General features: G+C 49.4%; 2 protein-coding genes across 2 annotated transcripts in view; both read right to left on the bottom strand.

The window, feature by feature from the left end:
* LOC111236883 (histone-lysine N-methyltransferase 2C-like) overlaps window positions 1-19579 on the bottom strand; it is a 37919-nt gene extending 18340 nt beyond the window's left edge. The window contains exons 1-25 of the mRNA XM_022765780.1: window positions 19355-19579; window positions 18381-18488; window positions 17260-17385; window positions 16596-16718; window positions 16327-16428; window positions 16054-16158; window positions 15384-15565; window positions 15083-15247; window positions 14506-14615; window positions 14219-14281; window positions 12987-13089; window positions 12795-12898; window positions 12583-12711; window positions 12256-12360; window positions 11999-12123; window positions 11695-11890; window positions 11480-11557; window positions 11261-11296; window positions 10939-11082; window positions 10473-10505; window positions 10257-10385; window positions 9261-9605; window positions 8963-9036; window positions 7771-8031; window positions 1-462 (exon numbers count right to left, since the gene is read on the bottom strand). The exon at window positions 1-462 is cut by the window's left edge and continues 142 nt beyond it. Coding sequence (XP_022621501.1) covers window positions 1-462; window positions 7771-8031; window positions 8963-9036; window positions 9261-9605; window positions 10257-10385; window positions 10473-10505; window positions 10939-11082; window positions 11261-11296; window positions 11480-11557; window positions 11695-11890; window positions 11999-12123; window positions 12256-12360; window positions 12583-12711; window positions 12795-12898; window positions 12987-13089; window positions 14219-14281; window positions 14506-14615; window positions 15083-15247; window positions 15384-15565; window positions 16054-16158; window positions 16327-16428; window positions 16596-16718; window positions 17260-17385; window positions 18381-18467 — 3387 coding nt within the window. The 5' untranslated portion in view covers window positions 18468-18488; window positions 19355-19579. The remainder of the gene's footprint in view (window positions 463-7770; window positions 8032-8962; window positions 9037-9260; window positions 9606-10256; window positions 10386-10472; window positions 10506-10938; window positions 11083-11260; window positions 11297-11479; window positions 11558-11694; window positions 11891-11998; window positions 12124-12255; window positions 12361-12582; window positions 12712-12794; window positions 12899-12986; window positions 13090-14218; window positions 14282-14505; window positions 14616-15082; window positions 15248-15383; window positions 15566-16053; window positions 16159-16326; window positions 16429-16595; window positions 16719-17259; window positions 17386-18380; window positions 18489-19354) is intronic.
* A 62-nt stretch (window positions 19580-19641) lies between these two features.
* LOC111236882 (DNA-directed RNA polymerase II subunit RPB1-like) lies at window positions 19642-24719 on the bottom strand. Its single transcript, XM_022765779.1, has 6 exons — window positions 24450-24719; window positions 24193-24323; window positions 21938-22983; window positions 21108-21284; window positions 19692-20337; window positions 19642-19645 (listed from the first exon to the last, which is right to left on the bottom strand). Exons 1-6 carry the CDS (start codon window positions 24717-24719, stop codon window positions 19642-19644), a joined length of 2274 nt encoding a protein of 757 aa, XP_022621500.1.
* Between the last annotated feature and the right edge of the window lie 1020 nt (window positions 24720-25739).

Here is a 25739-nt window from a genome sequence, read left to right as displayed (position 1 = left end):
GGAGGAGGAGGGGCGAGGAGTCCCTACTACCTTGCTGTAAGGATCCCAGGGCGAGGAGGGGCGGGAAGAGGGCGGGGAGAACATCTGGGGGGAGGATGGGGGCTGGTGGAGAGGGGAGGAGGGGTGAGGGGAGTGAGGGAGCGAGGAGAAGCCGGACGGGGGAGGAGCTTGTGGTCTGAGGAAGACGTCGTCTGCCAGTCCTGAACTCTGGCCCCCCTGCAGGAGGAGGTGCTGCCTGGACTGAGCCTCCCTGGATGCCGACGGATGGAGGGGGGAGGCGTTGCCCCCGGCGACCGGCTGCTGGGCGGGGGTCATGGGGCTGCGGCTGCCGCTCTCAGGGGACAGATGTCCCGTCACGCGCTGCGTGGCGAGGAGCTGCTGCTGACGCTGCTCGTTCTTCACCTGCTCCAACTTCTGACATGCCTCCATCTTAGCCAGCTGCTTACTCTTCTGACGCAGGAGCTGAGAGGAGGAGCAGGAGGAGGAGAGAGAGGGAGGGGAGAGAGAGGAGCAGGAAGGGGAGGGAGAGAGAGGAGAAGGAGGGGGAGAGAGAGAGAGAGAGAGATGTGAGAGAGAGGGAGGGGAGAGAGAGGGGAGAGAGAGAGGAGGGGAGAGAGAGAGGAGGAGAGAGAGAGAGGAACAGGAAGGGGAGAGAGAGAGAGAGAGAGGGGGAGAGAGAGAGAGAGATGTGAGAGAGAGGGAGGGGAGAGAGAGGGAGAGAGAGGGAAAGAGAGGGGAGAGAGAGGGGAGAGAGAGGGGAGAGAGGGGGGAGAGAGGAGCAAGAGGAGAGAGAGAGGAGGAGAGAGGGAGAGAGGGAGAGAGGAGAGAGAGAGGGAGGGGAGAAAGAGAGGGAGGGGAGAAAGAGGGAGAGAGAGGAGCAGGAGGAGGAAAGGGAGAGAGAGGGGAGAGAGAGGGAGGGCAGGGGAGAGAGAGGGGAGAAAGAGAGAGGGAGGGAGAGGAGCAGGAGGAGAGAGAGGAGGAGAGAGAGGAGGAGAGAGGGAGAGAGAGGAGGAGAGAGAGGAGCAGGAGGAGAGAGAGAGAGGAGGAGAAAGAGGGAGAGAGAGAGAGAGGAGGAGAGAGAGGGGGAGGAGCAGGAGGAGCAGATGTCAGAGTGTTGATTGGTCTCTACAGGTGGAGTTAAAACATGATGACATGGCAGCTAGTAATGCTCTCTCTCTGCCCCCCTCCTCCCTCTCTCTCTGTTTGCCTCCCTCCCCCTCTCTGCCCCCCCACCCCCCCAGTGATGGTGGTAGAGACTAAAACACTTCCACCTTTAATGACAGAACTGCTATAATCCTCCTGTGGTTCTGGTTCTGGGTGTGGTGGGGGTTGGTGTGGAGGAGTGAAGGGGGAGTGGAGTGGGTGAGTGGTGGGGCACGTCGAATTTTATAAGGGAGAGATGGAGATAAACTTCTATCAAAGAGAAGAGAGATATGGATGATATCAAAGGAAAGGGCAGGTCGGGATATAGATGGTTGAGATATTGGAGAGATGGGAGGGTTAAGGGAGGGGATTAGAATAAATGTTGGGATGGAGAGATGGATTGATTCACTCTATGAAAGGTAAGAGAGAAGTCGCGGACATACTCTCGAGTGTACCGACTGTCGTGTCGGTCAGCAGTAAACAAAGCGCAGACCGAGCATTTTTGAGGAGTGACGGGTCTCAATAAATCAAATATTACAATTAATTTAATATAAGTGCTTTATATAAAACAAACTCAATAGAAGGCAAAGAGAAGGACCAAGAGTTAGATGTGAATATAGGGTGGAGGAGGAAGGAGTGGTTCACTTCGCTAGACGAGTGTGTGCATCACGTCTTCGGGATTGAATCCAAACGTCCACCCTTCAGTCATACATACTGTGTCATATCACCATCATCATCATCACATCATCATCATGTTCAAGTCTGTGAGGATGCTGGGCCACGAGGGGATGAAATGAGTTGTCAGACACGACTTAAAACCTAACTCATTTTCCATGTAAATGAATGTCTCGTATGAATGAAATAAGCTCTTCGCCCCTGTAACCCATCTGAGACCATGTTTCTAAATAGTTCTGACAGTGGATTGTTTATGCAACAGATTTTAGGGTTTGTTCTGCATTATCAACAGAACATAGATCGGCTGGTACACAGAGTAACCTTTGCCATCAGATGAGGATCAAACACTCGAAATGTTGTACGTACTGGAAATACTCCCAGCTTAGGATCCTCATGTTGTAGCTGGTCCAATTTTTGTCCTAGCCAAATGAAACCAAAAATCGTCTTATATCATTAGCTTCTATGTTGTACATTGCATTGAATATAAATGAGTGAATTATTTTTCATGAGTCTAAGCATTTATGCTATTCCCTTTATTTTCATCCATATTGTGAGTCTGCACCAAGTAGGGTTTAGGGTTAGGTTGTGGCCCACAACATTACCGTCGGTGGACTTGCCAAATGCCCTGGGTTTGCCTGTCAGGCTATATACAATGTGTTGGAGACATATTCAGTCTGAGACAAGAGGAGCTGTATGCTGTTTCATAGCTTGAAAGAAGAACTTGCACCTCTTCTGCCATAATTTTGGTAAAATACGTCTCCCCCTATCACCACTTTTGAAACCAAAACTTTGGATTCAAGCCTCCTCTGTCTGCATTCTACAGCATCTGGAAGGGTGGTGGCGGCCAACCGCTAGCTGATTCCATCAACAAAAGAAGGGATAACAGTCTGGGTATAATAGTGAGAGCCAAGGAGGTGCAACAATGAAATCACCAAGGAAGTGGTGGGCTCAGCCCTGGACTTTTTATCTCTCCATCAGCCCACGGATTCTCACAAACTCCCACCCAAACCCTTAACCACAAGACAGCTTTCAAACCTCAATGGTGACTTTTGGTTCCAATGCACGGTTCACTAGGAACTGGGCAGCGAGAACCTAATCGAACCACATAAAAAAAAACAACAAAGTTTTCCACTGACACCAAGAACCCAGGCCTTAGCAAAGTCAAAAATATGACAGGCTTCTGAAAACCCCTGAGAACATTGAACTGTTATAGTTTCTTCTGCCTCTGTTGAACCTCTCGGGTCAAGAGGTTCACGTCAACCACATATGATCAGAAAGTTTTTCTCAGTTTCAAACATGAGCCATAACCTCTTAACTGAAACAGACAGACCTCTGCGGCCAAGCCACCACACTTTCTTTGGAAATGCAGTTTTGTTCAATTTTGTAGTACTCATTTTTGTTTTCTTTGTGCAGCAATGTCTTCATTTGTTTATTGTGAATATTTTTTGGCTTGTGTCCCCTACTGCAACTCCAATTAGGAGGATCAATGGCTTTAGCTTGGCTTCAAAAAACCAAATATCTCGGGTGAACTTTGTCATGGCTCTTGTCATAAGTGATCCCAAACTCAGTGTCTATGACAAAACTGAACTCAAAGTTTGTTTTACCTGATAAATGTCACTCTAACTTTCACATAATGTGTTTAGGGGTTTCTTTTCTGACAGGATTGGCAATCATGTATTTTTTCTGCCAAAGCAGTCCTTCTCAATTCTTCTAATCATTATTATTATTACATATATATTGATAATGACTTATGTTCTATTGTGTCTATTAAATTCCTGTTCTATTATTTTTAATTTCTATAATTTTATTTATTCAATTTTAATTAATGTGAATGAATAAAATGATACCATTAATTTCAAGATACTACCAGTTTCAGAAAACCAAAACAGTATTTCTGCCTTAACTTAAAGTACAGTTCACCATCCTAGAAGTTTCAAAAAACTGTCCTCGGAGTGATAGGAAACTTTTTTGGATGTTTATGAGTAAAATAGTGTTGGTAGTGGGGGAGCATAATGATAAGTGTGAAAATGGTTACAAGGAAGAACTTGGGGGAGTGATGGGGGAAGTAGGATAGGACGGAGTGATAGGGGACAGTTGGGGGATAGTGGAGTGGGGGATGGGGGGTAGGGAGGGTGGGTGGTATGTTAGGGGAGTGAGGTGTGGGGAGTGATAGGGTGAGTAGGATGGGGGAGTGATAGGGGAGTGGGAGGAGGAGTGATGTGGGTGAGGATGGGAGGTAGTGGAGGGAGGTGCGGGGAGTGGCTGAGGAGTTAGGGGAGTGGTGGGAGGAAGGATGAGTGAGGGGATGATAGCGGATGGCGGAGTGATAGGGGAGTGGGGAGTGTTGGATGCGGGCGAGTGATAAGGGGAGTGGGGCAAGTGATAGGGCATGGAGTGGAGGAGTGGGGGAGTGATAGGGCGAGTGTGGGGAGTGATAGGGGAGTGATTAGGGGAGAAGGTGCTGGGGGGGAGTGATAGGAGTGATAGGGGGAGGGGGGGTACATGTGACTAGGGGAAGTTGGTGAGGCGAGATGATAGAGGGTATCGTGGGAGGATCTGATGGAGGAGTTGGTGTGGTGGAATGTGAAACTAGGGCAGGATGGGTGGGGAAGTGGATAGGGGAGATGGTGGGCGGACGTGATAGGGGGAATACGTGGTGGGAGTGATGGGGGAGTGCGGGGAGTGATAGGGGACGTGGGGGAGTGATACGGAGTGATAGGGGATTGGATTAGGGGATGTGATAGGGGAGTGGGGAGTGATTAGGTGGCAGTGGGTGGGGGAGGTGTGTGGGGGTGATAGGGGAGTTGGGGGGAAGTGATAGGGGAGTGTAGGGGAGTGGGGGGAGTGATTAGGGGAGTGGGTATGCGGAGTGGTGGGGAGTGATAAGCGCATTGGTAGGGAGTGATAGGGGTTAGTGGGGGGAGTGATTAGAGGTAGTGGTGGGGGAGTGTGGGGGAGTGGATTAGGGGATAGGTAGGGAGTGAATAGGGGAGTGGGGGAGTGATAGGGGAGTGGTAGAGAGTTGATAGGGGAGTGGATAGGGGAGTGGGGGAATGAAATTAGGGGATTTGGATGATGGCGAGTGATTAGAACATGGGGGTGAGATAGATTTTAGTGGGGAGTGACGTAGGGAGTGGGTGAGGGAGTGAACGCGGAGTGGTGGGGTAGTGATAACGGAGTGGTGGGGTAGTGATCTCTGTCGGGTTCAGAGCGCTGTTGAAGGAGGTGGCTTTGGTGCTGAGCGGGGTCTCTGGGCCAGGATGTCGGAGAAGGACTTATTGATACTTATAGAAAGGGAAGATCGTGGGTGGATTGGTTGGGAGTCTTGGGACCTGATTAGCTGGCGTAAAGTGCTCGTGACAGACGAGGGTGAGTAACCCCGCAAAAATTAATGAGCAATTCGTAGTTGAAGGGATCTATGGTCGAAAACGATGACAAATTTTGTCCCGTTGCGCCGGCGTTTTGTGGACCCACGGGTTAAATTAATTATGGGAGCGTGGGTAGCTGGGAGATGGGTGGGGGGGAATTGATAGGGGAGTGGTGGAGTGAATAATGGGGATATGGTAGGGGTGAGTGATTTATCCGGCATCTTCCGCATAGGCCGATCCGAGCATAACTTTGTTCGCCTAGAACGCCCTCGATGTGAAGGTTTCGAGGGAGGCGGCACCCATACGTGATCGGTATATATGTGAACGTGCAAGGAATGAAGGCAGCATAAACAACCGGTAATCGAGTGTCCGCGCATGTTTACATAGACTGGTCGGAAGATACTGAGGCAGTCGGCGCTCAGTAACAGAGCCCGGAGGTATACGTGGAGTACCGGGACTTCAGACGAGAGAAATGGTACTCGCGTCGCTTCTAAAAGGACAGGGGGAACGTGTCGGGGTCGTGTTATGTGTGCGGTTTGTCTCGACGGATGTTAGGAGAAGTATGCGGAGTAGCCAGTGGACCGGTGTGCTCTCCATCGACGATGGTGGGGAAGGTGTCAAGGTTTAACCAGGCCGATCGAAGTCGGGGGCGGAGGAGTGATAGGCGGAGTGTGGGGAAGTGCTAAGGGATTGGTTGGACATAAGCGAGAGTGATGTAGGGGAGTGGGTGGGGGGAGGGGGAAGATGAATCGGGGAGTGGTGAGGGGGAGTTGAGGGGGAGGTGGGTAGGGGAGTGATGGGGAGTGGTGGGGGGGTCCTCCCTCCTGACTGCTCTGTCCTGTCCGTCTCTCACCTGGTTCTTCTCACCTGCAGTGACACCTGCTCACAGTGAAGGTGAAGCTGCTGTCGTCCTCCAGGAAACAGCCTCACACTGAGGGGACAACAGTCCAGTCACATGGTCTCAGGTACGTGTGTGTGTGTGTGTGTGTGTGTGTGTGTGTGTGTGTGTGTGTGTGTGTGTGTGTGTGTGTGTGTGTGTGTGGGGGGGGCAGCTCATGGCCATGTCTCTGAGCTGCTCTCAGGTCAGTGTGAGGCTGGAGGACGGCAGCAGACCCACATTCAGAGCAGGAAGTTTCCCTTCACAATAAAAGCAGTCGGTTCTGAGACAGACTGAGGCCACAGACACCGGCTCTGGGTCAACTCCACTTCAACCTGTCAGACTGTTTCCTGTGTTCACGTCACACCCTTCAGATACAAACTGTTCTTTGGCCCAGAGACGACGACTGTGGCCGGTCCTGGTCCACGGGCCTGAAGTCCTCTTCAGTCCCAGTCCTGAGGCTGATCAATGTCTGATTATTGATCACTGATAGATGTTGTTCTTCATTTTCTTTTTAATACTGGACCAATGATCAAATAAAAGTGTGACTGTGTAACAGGATCTGCAACAATGTCAACAGGCTGCAAACAGGCTGTAAACGTGCTGTAAACATGCTGTAATCCAGCAGTAAACGGGCTGTAAACAGGCTGTAAACGGGCTGTAAACAGGCTGTAAACAGGCTGTAAACCAGCAGTAAACAGGCTGTAAACGGGCTGTAAACCAGCAGTAAACAAGCTGTAAACGGGCTGTAAACAGGCTGTAAACCAGCAGTAAACAGGCTGTAAACGGGCTGTAAACAGGCTGTAAAACGGGCAGTAAACAAGCTGTAAATGGGCTGTAAACAGGCTGTAAACAGGCTGCAGACCTCCAGGTGAGTGAAGACTAAGGTGTGACCTGGGACAGGAAGAGGATTTCAGAGCGTGGTGGATCCAGGACGTCTGCCTCGAACAGGTTCTCCTTGAGATCTTACCAGAGCCTCTTTGCCACCTCCTGCTACAGATGCCTGGCAGGAACAATCTTTATCTGTTGGTGATTTTAGGGCTTTGCTTTTGGGGAGATTTTCCTGCCTCTTCTTACCGGCTCCCCATCTGTCATTTACCTCTCCCTTTTCAATGACAATTACATCAGAGACATTAGTGAGTGAGTGAGGCTCCACATCACACATCATCTTCATCAGTGACACAGTGACAACAGCTCTCAGCCCCCCACCTCTCATCTGTCTCTACAGCCCCCTGACATGCAGCCTGATGTTACTATGGTTACTACTCAGAGCGGGAAACCAACACCATCCTGCTGCAGTGACAGACCTGCAGGTGAAAAACATGTTTGATAAAGTGTGTGGAAAATGTTATGGACACACACCACAGGGACTGACTCACATTGCTCAGAGCTCAGTCATGTGTTTGAATAAAGTTGTGTTTGAATAAAGTTAACAATCATAAAGCTGACTTTCTGAGACTGACCGGTTCATCCGTCCTCAGGTCCTCGTGTCATGTTCACTGATTGATTTGTGTGTTTTTGTTCATCTGAGCTGAAGCCTGAAGCGTCTGGTTGTGTGTTAATCTCTCTGCTGCAGCCTCACAGGTTTGACCACGGATATGTTTATATCCTGAGGTTGTGGGTGGAGTCAGCTGTCGGTTTCTCTCTCTGCTTCTACTCGATGGGGGGATGATGTGTTAAAGATAAACACACTGAAACTCTGCTCACCTGTCTCAACTTCCACTCCTGCTCCTGCTCTGACTCTTTGGGTCTCAGTGGGTCCTTGAATGCCAACTCTGCCTCCATGGAAACAGGGTCATATGGTCCCGGTGGCAGCGGCTGCTGCGGCTGCTGCGGCGGCAGCGGCTGCTGCTGCTGTTGCTGCTGCTGCTGCTGCGGCTGCTGCGAGGGCGGGTGGCGTTTGAGCGGGTCGTTGGACAGCTGCACCTTGTTGATGCGCTGAGCCGCTCGGTTATCACGAGCTTTTTGCTGCAGAGAGAGAAAACACAGAGTCTGAGCCCGACATTTATTAACCACTGCAGATCCACAACTGCTCCACATGGTCTGGTCTAGCTTGGGGGGGTTCATTTTAGGGTCACAACTTTTCAATCTGTATGGTCCTACTTGGTGATGTCATCAGGAGACAGTAAGGACTTTGAGCAGCAGCGGTTGAAGGGACGTAGATTCTGTGTTGATACTTCCTACAGTTGCAGCATGTTCCTCTTCATCTCATGATTGAACTGTTGTGAACCTTTGTCACCTCCATCCTCTGTTACTGAGGAAATGATGCTGTCCGTGGTGCTGAAGTCACAAACACCTCATCTCAAATCAAATTGGCTCTAAAACAAATATCAAGAGCTCTCAGCTCATTTTGAGAGACATGTAGTAACATTCAGAGAGACCTCGTTTTCCTAAAGTAGTGAAGTAACTATTGTTAGGGTTAAATGTTGCTTAGCGACCTTTGATTTCCATCACTACGGCAACACATTGGGATGCATACGAGTGCCGTAGCTTCACTTCAAACGTTGCTGCTCGAAGTCCCTCGTGTCTCCTCTGACGACACCGGACCAACTGATGCTCAACCAGCATCAAACTGGGAGTACTGGTTCAGTTCAAAGAGAGAGAGAGAGAGAGAGAGAGAGAGAGAGAGGCAATTCTCCAGGATCCACCACCATCATCTTCATCTTCTCTTTTTCTGATTTATATTTCTATCATTCAACCAGAGCTTTAACCCTCTGTAGATGACACATAATATAAGTGATAATGACACAGATGAAAGATCAGCTGCATAAAAGCAAAAGTAAACAAAAACATTTCCTGTTTTTTTATTCAGATAAATAAGAAAAGTGATGCACAGACAGGTTCAATAATAAACAATAATTCTGTTGAGAAACTGTTAATGAGTATTGATCACACTCACCACGTAGGGAGCTCTGTCCTGAGAGCTGGCTTTTCTCCACAGCTTGGCAATCTGCTTCACTCTGGTGGACCAGTCTGACACACACACACATAAGTTGTTTTATTATTTTTACAGTGTTCAGGACAACTCCAGCTGCTAACATGCTTCATGTAAACGTGTGTGTGTGCGCGTGTGTGAGTGTATGTGTGTGTATGTGTATGTGTATGTGTGTGTGTGTGTGTGTGTGTGTGTGTGTGTGTGTGTGTGTGTGTGTGTGTGTGTGTGTGTGTGTGTGTGTGTGTGNTGTGTGTGTGTGTACCAGGATACTGCTCCCTCAGCTGGGGGAAGTTGGTGTTGCAGTAGAGGACAGGGGCGACAGTGGCCAGCTCTCCCAGAGTTTCCTCTTTCTCCCACTTCAACATGCCTCTTTGAGCCGTCGACATCACATCCTGCTCGCCCTCTCCTGCTGTCGCCTGATTGGCCGAGGCCTGCCCAGGGGGGCCGGTGCTGGGGCTGGGTAGCAGAGCGGGGGCGTGGCCTTCAGGAGGGGGCATCCTAAAGCCTGCTGGACCCTGGACACCGCTGGGCATCATGGGAGTGTTGGGGAAGTGAGGAGCAGCTCCCATCAGGCCATTCATCAGCGGCAGTTGTGGAAACACAGCGCCTGCTCAGAGACAGAGTTTAATAATCAATGGATCTGATCAGTTATTTATTGAGAGAACTGTCCAGTCACTGTCCGTTTCCTGTCACAGGAGTGACCCTGAAGACATCACCTCACTTTATTCACCGCCTTCTGACATTTCATTGAGTGTTAATGGATTCATGTAGAAACAGTGAGGATGAAGCAGACATGACGCCTCTCCCCTGTGCTCTGAGTCTGTCACAGCCTGAATCCACTAACAGTGAACACCTCATCAGTTTTATAATGAACTTCACCTTTGTTTTTTTTTTTTAGTATATTTTTTTGGGCTTTTGTGCCTTTATTGGACAGGTTAGTATAGAGAGACAGGAAATGGGGAGGCAGAGAGGGGGAATGACATGCAGTAAAGGGCCGTCCGATGCGGGATTTGAACCGGGCCCGACTGCAGCGAGGACTGTAGCCTCTACATATAGGGCGCCTGCTTTAGACCACTACGCCACTCGACGCCCCGAACTTCACCTTTGTTGTTATCACAGCAATGACACAGTTTCTGTTGAAAGAAGACTCAAGTCTCTAGCTGTCATTTACCTATTGTGTCAGACACTAAACCAGGGTCAGATTGTGATTGTTTGTCTGTGTGTGTGTGTGTGTGTGTGTGTGTGTGTGTGTGTGTACCTGTGTGGTGTGTGTGTGTCTTGCTCCCTGCAGCAGCAGTGTGAGTGTGTTGGCTCTGCTCTGGTTGGTTGTTGCTGTTTGGACTGAGAACAGCAGTGAACACCTCCTCCACATCTTTCCCCTCCAGCTCTGCAGGACAGACAACAACCAGAGTTATCTGTCTCCAGTGACTGCTGATCAGCTGTTTACAGGTGAGGTGAGTGTGTTCAGTCTTACCTGGGATCTTGTAGAGTTTGCTGAGGATGGCACCTGAAACAGAACATATCAGTCAGCTTCACTATGAACACTGTGTTCATCACTGCTGGATTCCTCCTCTACAGTCTCTACATATATATAAATATGTACTGTATGTATATATACACACATATGATCTGATCCAGCAGTTTACAGCAGGAACATCAGATTCTATTTTTCTGGTGAAAGTCAGTTTGAGGACTGAGCTGAAAAGAGTCCACATCTGGTTGTCTCTTGTAACAGGAGAATAAACAGCACACACTGTGACCTTCACTGATCGAGATGATCAACTGAAGGGTAATCAATATTGAAAATAATAAACATCCAGATTCTTCCTCAACAGTTTTAGAGGAGCCAATTTTATGTTTAATCTTGATCAAATCATCATGATCTAGGAAGGAGAGCACTCACAGTCCAGGCTGGAACCTCATCAACAGACACCACTCACCGTCAGTGACCATCTTGTCCAGCTCAGGACTCAAGATGGCATCCAAAGGCTCCTCCTGCACCACCCTCTGGCCACGCCCACAACTTCCTGTCGGCTCAGAGGTCAAAGATGAGTCATTGGCCATGGAGCTGATGTCCAGCCCGGCTGAGAGACAGACAGTCAGACAGGTTAAATAATGTCCTGAACGAAAGGACAGACAGACAGACAGACAGAAAGGAGGTGAGAAGGAAGCTGCAGCAAAATGTTTTATCTGAAGGAGAAGAAGAAGAAGAAGGTTTTATCTGGAGGAGAAGAAGAAGAAGGTCGTCCTGTGCAGTCTTACCAAACGGAGAGGGGGAGCGCTCCACCTGGAACTGACCTGAAAACAAACATACACAGTGTTAAACCTTAGTGCTGCCGCCTGTGAGACAACACTCTTCTTCTTTGGTGTCACTATTTAGTTCTGCCTCTGTGGACCAGCTGACAAACATCTGGGATGAACTCAACAGGAAGGAAAACACAAAGAAACATGAATAAGCAGTTGGGGGGGGGGGGGGGTTACCTGTGTGTCCTGTAGCCAGTATGTGAGGGTCAGTGTTGAGAACATCAGACAGATCCAACAGAGCTTCTTCCGACATGGCTGGATGGTAACACACACACACACACACACACACACGACAACACACACACATGATTCACCATGTGGATCAAACACAATGAAAGATGAAGATCTGATGATTACAGAAAGAAAACATCTGAAGTAAAGAAATGACTCACGCAGAGTTCCCTGTCTCTTGCTGGTTGCCATGGCACCGACTAGCAGTCCTGAGGGGGAGGGGCCATGTAAATCAGGGGTGGGGCTTTTCATGTCACCTGTTGCCGCTCCTGATTGGCTGCCGCCTGGTGTCTCTGGCCCCGCCCTCCTGTCCACCTGCCGACTCCGGTCCAGAAGATCCCGACCGAAGAACGCCTCCTGGGACAGGGACAGCCAATAAGAAGGCTGGGATTCATTGTGTGTGTGTGTGTGTGTGTGTGTGTGTGTGTGTGTGTGTGTGTGTGTGTGTGTGTGTGTGAGAGTTACCTGGAGATAAGATGGGAAAGCCTCCTCCAGCTTCGTCTTCTTCTTCCTGTATCTCTTCTTCACCTTCTCCATGGTCTGGTCTGCAGGCAGCACCGTCTCTATGGCAACCTCAGCATCCAACAGGCCTGACACATGATGAACACACACGATGAAAACATTGTTAGTCAGCTGTTCGCATACTCAACACTTTGACATCAGCGTGAAGTCATAAAGAAGGTGGGGGCTTGTCCACGTGTTCATAGGTACAGGTGTCTCACCTTCGTCTCGGCCCAGCAGCGTCTCCGCTGAATCTTTTCTGCACAGTTTGATTCTGCTGGGACCTGCCTTCCCTCCACGCTGACGCACCATGAACCCCCCGATACCTGAGACACAGAGACATATAGAGATGAGGACAGGTAGACACATAGAGATGAGGACAGGTAGACATGAGGACAGGTAGAGATGAGGACAGGAGACAGGTAGACATGTAGAGATGAGGAAGGGAGACAGGTAGACATGAGGACAAGTAGACATGTAGAAATGAGGACAGGAGACAGGCAGACATGAGGACAGGTAGACAGAGTCAGACAGTCTACCCTCCTCACCTGGCCTGTAGGGTTTCCTCTTCCTCTTCTTGTTGCCGTCAGTAACCTCAGGCTCCTTGGTGACATCGTCATCGTGGGCGTGGTCTCGCTCGGGGCTGGAGTCGGATTTCATCTCACACTCCAAGTCACCTGGAGAAAATTGGAGACTCCATTACATCAGTTAGGCTCCCTACAAGTACAGAAAGACACGCATGTTCTCTGTGACCTCTGACCTCTGCTGTGGTCCTGCTCAGCGGGGGGGTCGGGGTCAGGGGGGGTCTGGAGGACAGACACGCTGTTCTGGTTGATGATCCTCAGCTTCAGTTTGGGTTTACACCTGCAGGCAGGACACAGGTGATCAGTCTGACGACTCATCACCTCACCTGGAACAGATGCACCAGAAAAGAAGAGAGTGGCGCGTTTACCTGCGATACTTGCGTGGTGACGTCAGGGGTTCAACCAGAGACTGCAGGTGAGACAGACCTGACTCTGTGAGACACACTCCGTCCTGAGTGTAGGTCTTTGTGTCTGTGCGCGCGCACACACACACACACACACACACACACACACACACACACACACACAGTTACATTACAACCTATAACATTATAATATATTTCATAGCATCTATATGTAACATTGCAATGATACAACAAACTGATAAAAAAAATATGTGTATAAAGGATCAGAAAGCCAAAGATAGAGACTGAGCATTTATTATTGTTGTTGTTGTTGTTTTTACTACAAACACATGAAACAAACACAATAAAGGGTGTGTGATAAAAGCAAAGTAGAGGAGCAGTAGTCTGATACCATCTACTATAAGAGTACACAACACAGTAATATATATTAATAATGATCTTCTCTGCGTTAAAAGAAATATGATGCAGCTTTAGGGCTGGGTGATAAAACGATAAAGATAATTATTGCGAAATAACTTTTCCTCAATGGAAATATAAGACATGGTCGATACAACGTCGATAGAACTCATCCGTGTTTTGACAGACAACACGAACAGCCGTGCCCACCTGCACGTCAGGAGTGGGAGAGAGGTAAAAGAGAAAATGACAGCAGAAAATGTTATGGAAAACTTGAGCGACAGCGTTACCGAAGAGGACACCCCAATGCGCAAAGCCCAAGGCTCAAAAGACCAGGACATCGCTGAGAAGAAGGCTCAGAGGAATTCGGTAGTGTGGAGATACTTTGGCTGATTAAAGAAGCAAAGGAGCGTGCACTGCAAACTGTGCAGAAAGCATGTTCCCACAAAAACAGTTAATACCACTAATCTTTTTTACCATTGAGGCAGCGCCATCGACTCGAGCATGCACAATGCAAGACAAAGCTTTTGATGATCAGAATTAAGATTTTAGTTTATAATATACACCTATTCTATTTATTTGAAATACAGTTGTATAATGTTCTACAGTGTATTTGTCATGTTCAACTTGACAAAAAAAAAAAAAAAATTTAAACCAAAATTAACCTCATGATATCTTCACGTCACTAAGGAGTAAAAAGCTTTCAGCTTGATATGCAGCGTGTAATAATATTAATGAATTACATAACGTAATAATAATTATGATATAACATAACAAAATATAACATAAGATAAATGGCTGCAACAGATCTCTATGACAGAGTAGACAGTCAGACTGACCTGGTTCTTTGATCCTGGAGATGATCTGAGCCATGTAGGGAGAATCAAAACTCTCTGACCTCCCTGAAACAAACAAACACACACACACACACACACACACACACACACACACACACACACACACACACACACACACCAGTGTAAACATTCAATTAACACAGTGGTCCAAATTTCAGAATAAAGCTCATGTTAACAGGAGCAGAGGCATTCACACATGTGCTGCAGTGACACAGCTGGAGCCCTGTGGTCTGACCTGACAGCTGTTGAGTGAGTGAGTGTGATGTTACCGTATGAGCCACGGCTGTGTGTTCTGCACAGCGAACAGTCGAAGCCTTCGTCAGCAGCAACCTCCACCTCATCCTCAGTGGGCAGACCCTGACACACAGCATGTACCCACCTACACACACACAAGCGCACGCACGCACGCACGCACGCACGTGTTAGGAGTGGCGACGGTATGAGTAGGACTCACGCCACAACACACACACACACACACACACACACACACACACACACACACACACACAGGTAATGTAAATGTGTGTAGATAAATGAATCCACTCCCCAGTTTCAACACTGTCACTTGTTGCTGTTTGAGTGTGTGTGTGTGAGTGCATGTGTGTATGTGCGTGTGTTTGAGTGTGTGTGTGTTTGAGTGCGTGTGTGTGTGTATGTGCGTGTGTTTGAGTGCGTGTGTGTGTTTGAGTGCGTGTGTGTATGTGCGTGTGTTTGAGTGCGTGTGTGTTTGAGTGCGTGTGTGTGTGTGTGTATGTGCGTGTGTGTTTGAGTGCATGTGTGTGTGTGTGTGTGTGTGTATGTGCATGTGTTTGAGTGCGTGTGTGTGTGCTTGTTTGTGCATGGTACCTGTCACACTGCTGACACAGCAGTATAAGGTCGTCCTGTGTGTACTGTCTCTGACACAGTGGACAGCGGCTCAGACTGGCACACGGTCCACAGCGACTGTAGTTACTCTGCCAATCACAGTGCAGCCCGGGGGAGGCGGAGCCACACTGCACACACCACACACACCTGAGGACAACACACACAGTTAGAGAAGGGTGACAGACAGGCAGGTGACTGACAGGTGACAGACATGCAGGTGACAGACAGACAGGTGACAGACAGGCAGGTGACTGACAGGCAGGTGACAGACAGGCGGACCCACCACTTGCACTTCCAGGCTCCTTTAGGGACTGTATGGAGGGGCGGGTCCAAACAGTAGGTGTGGTAGCTGATATCACAGTCGTCACATAGCAACAGTCGCCCGGGGTCACTAGCCTCGCCACACGCCTCACACACTGTACACTCCAGACAGCGCCACCCTTTGGTCAGAACCACCCGTGTAATCTGAACACAACCACAGAGAGTAACCAGATTAAAGAGGGAGTAATCTGATTACAGGACATCTAAACAGGTTACACTAATCAAATAATAATTAGCATCAGATTATAAAATGATCATTCAAGTGATCAGATTATAGTAAAAGTAAACAAACCAGATTAGTCAAACTGTCCTAAATACTCAAATGATATGAAAACCAGATTCTGATTACAGGAGGAGTATTCTGATTGTAGGAAGAGTAACCCCATTACAAGAAAAGTAATGACAAAGAAAGGAATAATCCAATTATAGGAGTAGAATCAAATGTGTTAGTATAATGAGATTAGATTAAGATTATCCAGGTAACAGAGTGGTCACAGTGTATAATGAACAGTAGTCTGATCGCAGGTGGTGTAATCTCATTCCAAAATTACTGAATGTTTCAGAGAAGATTTTTTAAAATATCAATCACTATTGATCAAGTAGTAATAATCATTCAGTGTGTATATACTGACCTTGACATTGACACAGTAGGGATGGTAACACTGTCCACACTGAGAACAGGCCAACAGTCTGCCCTCAGCACCCTGACCAAAACTACCACACACCACACACATGTCCTGGACACACACACACACACACACACACACACACACACACACACACACACACACGATTACTGCATGTTCCACTGTCTTTTTTCTGTCTTACGTATTGTCTGGTGGTCCCGACACTCAAGTATCATAGCAACAATAGAACTGAATGATGATGACCAGGTGAGAGTCTACCTGTCTGAGGGTGAAGTGGTCGGAGGTGGAGAACATCACCACTGTGTTGTGCATCGAATTCTCCTCCTCCTCCTTCGGCTGGAACGGCTCCACATATCCACACTGACACAGAGAGAGGACTAATCAATATCAATCAATAACTACTGATCAAGTATTCAATATTAGACTGACAGTTCAATCCCAGTCCGAGATATAAACTGTGTTAGAGCCCACCCGTGTATGTGTATATGTGTGTGTGTGTGTGTGTGTGTGTGTGTGTGTGTTCTTACTCCAGGTGACACAGTCTGACTGTCCTGAGTCTTCAGTCTGCTCCTGCCTCTGCCCCCTCCTCTTCCTCCTCCAACACTTCCTCCTCTGGACCTCCTCCTGCCTGGAAACCCTGAACCACGGCCCTGGGGGGGTGTTACATCAAACCATGACATCACTGCTTAAATGACAGGGCTTACAACACATCTGTTACCATGGAAACACTGGAAACCCCTACCTTTCAAGGACTTAAAAGTTTTTTACTCACTACATAGGACCAAACCAGCAACTGTCCCAACCCGACACTCACCTAGTTCCTAAACGCCCCACAGTCACTTCGTTTCTAAATGCCCCACAATCACTTAGTTCCTGAACACCCCACGCTCATTTAGTTCCTGAACGCCCCACGCTCATTTAGTTCACCACAAAAAAAAAAAAAAAAACAGATGACTGAAGGTCTCCAAATCTGAGGAGCATTTCATCGCCCACCTTTACACCCCAGAGGGGTGGACACACAGACACAGTTAGTAAGCTGGTGTTAGCTCCAGAACACAGAGGCAGACTGATAGAGCGAGCACCTGTTTTTCACACTGCTACATCCCAGAGGGACAGGTGAGAGTAAACACAGGGTTAGTATGCTGCAGGTTAGTTACAGAGACCTATCAGAGTTAGGGTGCACTTCTTTACCACTCTCATGCTCCAGAGGGGGGAGTCCGGTGGGCGGGGCTTAGGGCTGTCCCACCCTCCCTCCCCCGTGGAATCCTGGGAGGACGAGGGGGGGCTCACTGCCCTGCGATTACTCCACCACGAACCCTGAGTTAGGGAGGAGGAGCAGGAGGAAGATGGATGAAGTGAAGGAGGAGGAGGCCAAAGAAAAGGAGGAAAGAGGAAGAGGAAGTATAGAAGAAGAGGAGGAGGAAGAGGAGGGAGGGGGAGGAGGAAGAAGAGGAGTGGGACAAAATGCAGTAACATAAATGCAACAGCCACAAAACAAAAAGTCAAACTGAAACAGAAAAAATAAAAATCAGGCAAAAACCAACAGAAAGTCATAATGAGTTGATGTTACCATGACAACAACATGCAACCAATCAGTCATACTGGGACACACCGACTGTCATACTGGGACACAGAAACACAAACTTCGTGCAGTGATCTCCATGTTCTTCACAGGACTTCATGCTACAGCTGTGTTTGTTTGTGTGTGTGTCTGTGTGTGTGTGTGTGTGTGTGTGTGTGTGTGTGTGTGTGTGTGTGTGTAAACCAAACATGCTGAGAGACCAGAGGAAATGATGCAGCATTAGTGATCGACAGGTGAGGATGAGGAGGATCATGTTCTTTAAACTGCCTCCCTGAGCTGAGTGAAGGAGCAGCTCCACCCTGAGAGGGGAATGCAGAACAATAACCCAACACACAGAAGAAGAGGAAGAGGAAGAAGAACCCAACACACAGAAGAAGAAGAGGAAGAACAAGAACCCAACACACAGAAGACGAAGAAGAACCCAACACACAGAAGACGAAGAAGAAGAAGAACATGAAGAAGAAGAACCCAACACCAGGAAGAAGAAAAAGAAGAAGAACACCTAGAAGAAGAGGAGGAGGAGGAGAAGAAGAAGACTGCTCCTTCTCTCTAAGGAGAATCTGAATCAAACCTTCATATTGATCCTGATCAGGGATCAGTTACTGGATTGAAAGAAATCTGAACCAATAAACCAATCAACTGTTTTCATACCTGATGAATGAAGTGACTGAGTTCATACTGATCCCCAAACCAGGTGTCAACACACCTGTGGAGGTCAAAGGTCACATACCTGTTTGACTCTGGCTCTGCCTGGAGAAAACTTCCTCTTAGAGATGGCTGGTTTCCCCATGCCGATCTTAGGAGTGAGGGGGAGCATGGTGGTGGGAGGGGCCGGGGGCTAGGAGCAGAAAATACACAAGGAAAGGTCAGTCACAAGGAGGAGGACACTAAGGGGAGGACACAAGGAGGAGGACACAAGGAGGGGGAACAAGGAGGAGGACACTAAGGGGAGGACACAAGGGGGAGGACACTAGGAGGAGGAAACAAGGGGGAGGACACAAGGGGGACACTATGGGGAGGACAATAAGGGGAGGATGCAAGGGGGAGGACACAAGGAGGAGGACACAAGGGGGAGGACACTATGGGGAAGACACTAAGGGGAGGACACAAGGGGGGGGACACAAGGGGGACACTATGGGGAGGACAATAAGGGGAGGACGCAAGGGGGGGACACAAGGGGGACACTATGGGGAGGACAATAAGGGGAGGACGCAAGGGGGAGGACACAAGGGGGAGGACACTAGGGGGAGGACACTAGGGGGAGGACACTAGGAGGAATACACTAGGGGGAGGAAACAAGGAGGAGAACACTAAGGGGAGGACACAAGGGGGAGGACACAAGGGGGACACTATGAGGAGGACAATAAGGAGAGAACGCAAGGGGGAAGACCCTAGGGGGAGGACACAAGGAGGAGGACACTAGGGGGAGGACACTAGGGGAAGGAAACAAGGAGGAGGACACAAGGAGGAGGACAAAGGGGGAGGAAACAAGGAGTAGGACACTAGGGGGAGGACACTAGGGGGAGGAAACAAGGAGGTGGACACAAGGAGGAGGAAACAAGGAGGAGGAAACTAAGGGGAGGACACAAGGGGGAGGACACAAGGGGGAGGACACAAGGAGGAGGACACAAGGAGGAGGAAACAAGGAGGAAACAAGGTGGAAACAAGGAAGAGACGGTCACAGTTGTGTTTTTTCAGATTTACCTTGGAGAGAGGTGGAGACTCTCTGGCAGGGGGGGAGGCCCTGAGAGGAGGTGAAGGTGGAGAGAGCGGAGGCGGGGTGACAGGAGTTCTGGTGGGGGAGGTCTCGGGGGAGGCCTCAGTGGAGAAGGGAGACTGCCTCAGACGGATGGAGAGGTCATCCGAAGGCCTGGAGGAGCAGGGAGGAGGCCTGAGAGTCCGACCTTTCCCCCGGCGGGAGAGAAGAGGTGGGCTGGGGGAGGAGAGGTGGAGGAGGGAGGGTGGAAGGGATGTGGAGGTCATCAGCTCCATCACCTCCTTGTCAAAAGAGGCGTCCAGGTCCAGCACAGGGCTCACCGGCTCCTCCTCCTCCACATCTGATTGGTCCTCCTGCTTGGCACCCTCCCTTGCCTCCTCCTCCTCCTCTTCATAATCCCTACCCTGCTCCTCCTCTTCTTCCTCCTCCTCCTGCTCTACATTCTGCCTCTCCCTCATTGGCTGTTGCCCAAGAACCACCTCTGGAGTGGCCGCCCCGTCTGATGCTGGCTCCTCCTCTTCCTCCCTCTCTGAAGGCTCAGCATGTGATTGGTACTCATCTTTGGTGGGTTCTGTTGCCACAGCAACAGGTTCAAACTGGCTCTGTGATTGGCTGCAAAGTGTTTTGTCCTCTAGTCCCACCTCCTCTCCCATCACTGTCTCGACTCCTCTTTGATTGGTGGGCACCTCTTCCTGGGAGTGATCCTCCAGAGGAGGGGAGGGAGGAGGTGACGTGTGGGGGGAGCAGGAGGGGGGTAAGGCAGTCCTGTGATGGGAAGATGAAGGGGAAGCCTCCAGAGAACCAGCTCTAGGAAGAGGTTCAGATTGGGGAGAAGGGAGGGCGAAGGCAAGAGGTGAAGATGGGGGGGAGCAAGAGGTCTGCTGGAGGGGGGAGGCAGAGTGAGGCATAGGAGGTATAGGGGAGGCAGCAGGAGACCAGTCTTCATTCAGGACCGAGGCGGACTGGACTCCTGCAGACAGAAACACTGACAGTGAGTCCGGATGAAGACTTGAACTCCTCCTCATCCTCAGTCTCAGCTCAGGCGTCTTCACATCAGCTGATGTTTCTCTAAATCAGCGGTTCCCAACCTGTGGCGCGGGGCCCATTGGTGGCCCACCAAGGTGTTGAAAGTGGGCAGACAAATAATTTGCAAAACAGAACAATTTTGGTGAAAAGATGTTATTATAAAAAATTATGAAAAATTAAAATGTAAATAATGTTTCTGAATGCTTTGAAAATAAATTCTTTAAAAACTTTACGAATGTTGAAAATAGCAGCGTCAGGAACGTTTGTGTTGTCACTGGTCAGACCTCAGTGTATACCTGGTTCGATCGTTATCATTAAAATTAAAAGTGCTCTGAGATTATTTGGCCTCCATATTGTTACAGGGTCGGATGTGGCGGCCAACATAAGTGGGCCATGAGCTGGAGAAGGATGGGAACCACTGCTCTACATGTGTTGAGCGTTGTTTATATCAATCAAATCAAACTTTATTTGTACAGCACTTTTCATACAGGTTAGTTCTTCACAGACTGATGAGCTAAAAATCAAAAGGAAAAATCAAGTCAGAAAGCTGAGAATGAAAATAGAAAATAGAATAATAAAAGAATAGTTATTGAATGTGATGACTAGAACCTGGGAGCAGGACTGATGGACGAAGTCTCGACACTCTTGAAAGTCAGAACCACAACTCTGCTTCTTACTGTGTCACCTCAGCAGGTCAGAGCAGCTGGTGCCTACCTGATGGAGGTTCTTCCTCCTGGTCTTGTTCTCCTCCTTCCTCCGTCCTCCCAAAAGGCTCCTCCTCTTCCCATTTCTCCATTGTCGTCTGATGAGGCTCCTCCTCCTCCTGCTGTGGAGCTTCTCTGTCCATCTCCTCCTCTTCAGTCTTCCTCTGTTCCTCCACCACACGGAAGTCTACAGGAACAAGAAGATGTGAACTCAGCAAACTGAAACACGGTAAGCTTTCACCTCCAACATCAGAGGGAGGTGAGGGGAAATAAAGAACAAAGAGTCTCTACAACACAAGTTGTTACACCCTCACTCACTCATTCTGACCCGTCAACTAAAATCTGACCTTATAGGCTACATGTTCTCAGTCCACCTGGTCCAGATCAGGTAAAACTTTTCTTTTTGGACCTTGAGGGAAAATGGCCGCCTATCCATAATATATATTTAGTTTATTATTCCTCTCCTTTCATAAGCGGAGGCAGTTCTGGTTTTAGCCTTTTTACTTGCTGCCATAAGAATTCCTGTCAGTTTCTGATCATCATTAGTCCTCCCTTTAAAGTTCCCAATGTAAACAGCATCATATCTAAAATACATAAGTAGTGTGTTTGTGTATTTCCTGTCAATGCGGAAGTGGTTGGCGTCAACCAAACTTCATTTTTCCAGCAATATTCTCTTTATGTGGTCGAACTAGTTGAATTCCCCTGTGCTCGACATATTACTCTCCAGCCTCCTCTGGATATCATGTCACAGCAACTATTTAAATCACGATTTTCAATGTCTATGCCACAAGTGACACACACAAACACAATATTTTAATAGTGTACGTCCCTGATACTCACCCACAGTGGCTGCAGACTCTCTCTCTGTGTCTGTGTCTTGCTTGGGGGTGGAAACAGATCGGCTTCCTGGACCATGATCAGGCCACACAGGGCCACCAGGACCAGGACTAGGGCTGTTTTCAGACGGAACAGGGGCGACAACAGAAGGGCAGACTGGACTGGGAGCAGGGTTAGCCTCACACCTCATAGTGCTACCAGGAACAGGACTGAGACTAACTTCTGGCCGCACAGGACTGACAGGACCAGGACTTAGGATAGTCTGTGTACAACCTGAATCTGTAGGGACTGAAACTGGACTTGCAGCTGGGCTATTGTGCACAGAACTAGCTTGAGCCTGTGGAGCATGAGAGGAGAATGTGTGAGCAGGACTGACCGGTGAGGGGGCAGGGGGTTGATGACTAGGCATCGCAGTGTTATCCTGAGTGGGTCTAGGATGGACAGGGCTGGTGTGGCTCAGACTAGCCTCAGTGGAAGTAGCATCAACAGGGGAGGGGGGTCTTTGATACAAGGGGCTTACCAAGGCAGTGCTTTGTTGAACTTCAGCTGCAGACCTGTCAGGGGCAGGATTAGGACTAACTGGGGACTGGCTCACCGGGCTCAGACTAGCCTGGTTGGGGCTAGCAGCAGGTGAGGCATCTGGCTGGAAGCCGGCAGGTTCTGGGTCTGTAGGTTTAACCAGACCAGGATCAAGCTGAACTGCACTGGGAAGAACAGATGTCTGGATTATGGAACTGGCCACAGAGTCCACATCAAGACTTGAACTAGCCAAAGAGGGGCTCAGTTGTGCCACACTAAGGCCAGCATTGGTTCCAGTGTCTGGAGCTGGGCTGTAATGTGGGCTACCTGCGGGGCTACGATCAGTTTCACTGGCCTGAGCTGGACTGTGAGATGGACTAACACAAACAACAGAAGCATGTGCAGGGCTGCTGTGTGTCGAGTTAGGTAATGAGGGACTCTGTCTTCGGACAGGACCTGAGTGGGCACTACTAGAGGTGCTCTGTATGTGAACAGGACTAGCTTGACCAGCAGGACTAGACCTAGGGGGACTGTGGAAGATGCAAACATCAGTCACAGTAGCAGAGTGGGGACCTATCTGGCCACTGCTCTCTGAGGTAATGTTGCTCAGACTGTGGCTTACAGAACTACTAGCTGGGCTAGTACCAGACTGCCTACAGTGTGGAGGACTAAAGCTAGCTGGAGCAGTCTGTGAAGGACTGCAGGTAGTTTGGACATGTGAGGGACTTGAGTGACCAGGATGTGTGGGACTTTGGCTCGTCTGAGTCTGTGTGAGCTCTATGGTGCTCATCAGACTGCAGCCGCTGTTTGTGTCTGTGTGGACTGGGCCAGCGTGAGTGACACTGGTATGTACTGGACTGCCAGGAGTGGAGTTAAGATGACTGGGACCAGCTTCTGACTCAATAAAAACAGTTGGGTGGTCGACAGCTACCTCCATCTCCTTATCCTGACACGAGAGAGCGTGGGTGGGTCTAGTCAGTACTGCCGAGGGGCTACTCTCAGCAGCTAAAGGGCTGATGTGGGCAAGGCTAGTTTCTGTTGGAATGGGGCTAGCATGGGCCCGAAGAGAGCTGGTAACGCTTGTAGGCATTTCACTGGCTTGTGTGGGGCTAGCACTAGCTGAGCTAGCTTGGATATGTATGGGGCTAGCTTTACCTTCCATGCAGCTTGACAGTCTGTCATGAGCATGTCTCTGATGAACTTGGCTAGCTGCGGGAGGACTTTCCTCCGTTTCATCAGCACAATGTGAGAGAGTTAGGCTACTGTGTTCTGCTGAAGTGCTAATGTGAAGAAGGCTTTCTGGTGTGGAGATAACAGATACATGGTGGGGGCTAGAATGGCTGGGGCTAAGCATACTACTCTGAACAGGACCATGCTGGTTTGGGAGTTGACCATCTGTGCCATGGCTATCAGGGGGCACTGTGGACAGTTCAGAGGCGGGGCTAAGAAGGGCAGGGGTACTTTCCAGTGTTTGGCCATCAAAGTTTGAACTCAGCTGTACAGGGCTATGCTCTGTGGTATTGGTTTGGGTGCATTCCTCGGTGACTTCTAACTGTGCAGTAAGCCAAGAGGGAAGCAGGCTGTGCTGCAAAGGCCTTACAGGCTGTCTAGAGTGGGCCTGTTCTGGGCTAGCAGGCTGTGACAAACTACACTGTGTAGGTCTGAGTGGGGACGGTGATGGGCTACATGGAGCTGAAATGGGCCTCAGTAAGGCATGACTTCTTTTTGTCTGGGCGAACCCACAGTAGACTAATGAAGGGTCCTGGTCCAGTGTAGAAATGTCCTGTGCAGCCCCACATAGCAGGTGGGCAGGGCTGCTTGATCCAGGTCTCTCCTGGTCCAGTGTAGAATCAGCTTCCTGTGTGGGACTCTGAGGAGGGGACGTCCAGACTTGTGCAGGACTATGTGGTGTAGGGTTAGTCCATCTTTGTGAGGGACTGTACTGAGACTGTGTGATGATGTTGTTGGCAGGAATACATGGTCTATCATGGTCTACCTGCGCAGGACTCTGAGGTGGAGGGCTGTGCTGGGGCTCTTCAAGCCTTGGGTGAACCTGGGGTGGACTGTTTGGTGGAGGGCTGTGCTTAGACTGTGCAAGGCCACAAGACATGGGACTACCCTGCATTGGACTCTGCTGAGACTCTGTGGAATTTTGGGTAGGGCTAGGAGTGGTGTAACTGAACTGACGAGGACTATACTGGGCCTGCATGGAAGTCACATGGGTAGGGCTTTGTTGCAGCTCAGCGGGACCATGAGGGGATGGCATAGTTCTTTTTTGGAGTTGTGTTGAACCAAGGTGAGACTGTGTAGGGCTTTCAAGCTCTGCTGGACTAAGGGGAGAAGGGGTATGGCTCTCCTGGAGTTGTGTAGGATCAAGGTTAAATGACACAGGACTTTCATGGAGTTCTGCTGAACAACTGTTGAAGGGTGATGGACTTTGTTGGACCTCTGTAGGATCAGGGTGAGATGGCGCAGGACTTTGCTGGAGTTCAGCAGTATCAAGGCAAGGTGGCAAAGGCCTTGTTTCAAGGTCTGTTGCACCAGGGTGAGATGGTGGTGGACTTTTTTGACGGTCTACTCGATTAGAATGAGATGATTTACAAATTTGTTGGAGCTCTGATGGGTCAGGATGAGAAGGTGTTGGACTTTGTTGAACTTTTGATGGATCGGGGTGAAGAAGTGCAGGACTTTGTTGGCGCTCTGATGAGTCAGGGTGAAGAGGTGCCGGGCTTTTTTGGAGCTCCGATGGGTCAGGATGAGAAGGTGCCGGACTTTGTTGAACTTTTGATGGATCGGGGTGAAGAGGTGCAGGACTTTGTTGGCGCTCTGATAAGTCAGGGTGAAGAGGTGCCGGGCTTTTTTGGAGCTCTGATGGGTCAGGTTGAAGAGATGCCAGACTTTGTTGAATCTCTGATGGATCAGGGTGAAGAGGTGCAGGACTTTGTTGGAGCTCTAATGAGTCAGGATGAAGCAGTGCCAGGCTTTTTCGGAGCTCTGATGGGTCAGAGTGAAGAGATACTAGACTTTGTTGAGCCTCTGATGGATCAGGGTGAAGAGATGCAGGAGTTTGTTGAGCCTCTGATGGATCAGGGTGAAGAGGTGCCGGACTTTGTTGAACCTCTGATGGGTCAGGGTGAAGAGGTGCCGGACTTTGTTGTAGCTCTGATGGGTCAGGGTGAAGAGGTGCCAGACTTTGTTGAACCTCTGATGGATCAGGGTGAAGAGGTGCCGGACTTTGTTGAACATCTGATGGGTCAGGGTGAAGAGGTGCCGGACTTTGTTGAAC

The sequence above is a fragment of the Seriola dumerili genome, unplaced genomic scaffold (assembly GCF_002260705.1).
Source record: "Seriola dumerili isolate Sdu_G_001 unplaced genomic scaffold, Sdu_1.0 BDQW01000741.1, whole genome shotgun sequence".
NCBI classification, from domain to species: domain Eukaryota; kingdom Metazoa; phylum Chordata; class Actinopteri; order Carangiformes; family Carangidae; genus Seriola; species Seriola dumerili.
The sequence above is the reverse complement of the archived record's forward strand: the minus strand, read 5'-3'. Positions and strand labels throughout refer to the sequence as shown.

What these genes read in the sequence shown, in the direction of transcription:
- LOC111236882 (XM_022765779.1), bottom strand. Translation starts at nt 24,719, where the DNA reads ATGCCATCCCCTCATGGTCCCGCTGAGCTGCAACAAAGCCCTACCCAT. An exon ending in CACCTCAGAGTCCTGCGCAG is followed by an intron (nt 24,324 to 24,449) that starts GTAGACCATGAT and finishes TCCCCTCCTCAG; the next exon opens with AGTCCCACACAGGAAGCTGA. An exon ending in AGAGTCTGCAGCCACTGTGG is followed by an intron (nt 21,285 to 21,937) that starts GTGAGTATCAGG and finishes TTGTTCCTGTAG; the next exon opens with ACTTCCGTGTGGTGGAGGAA.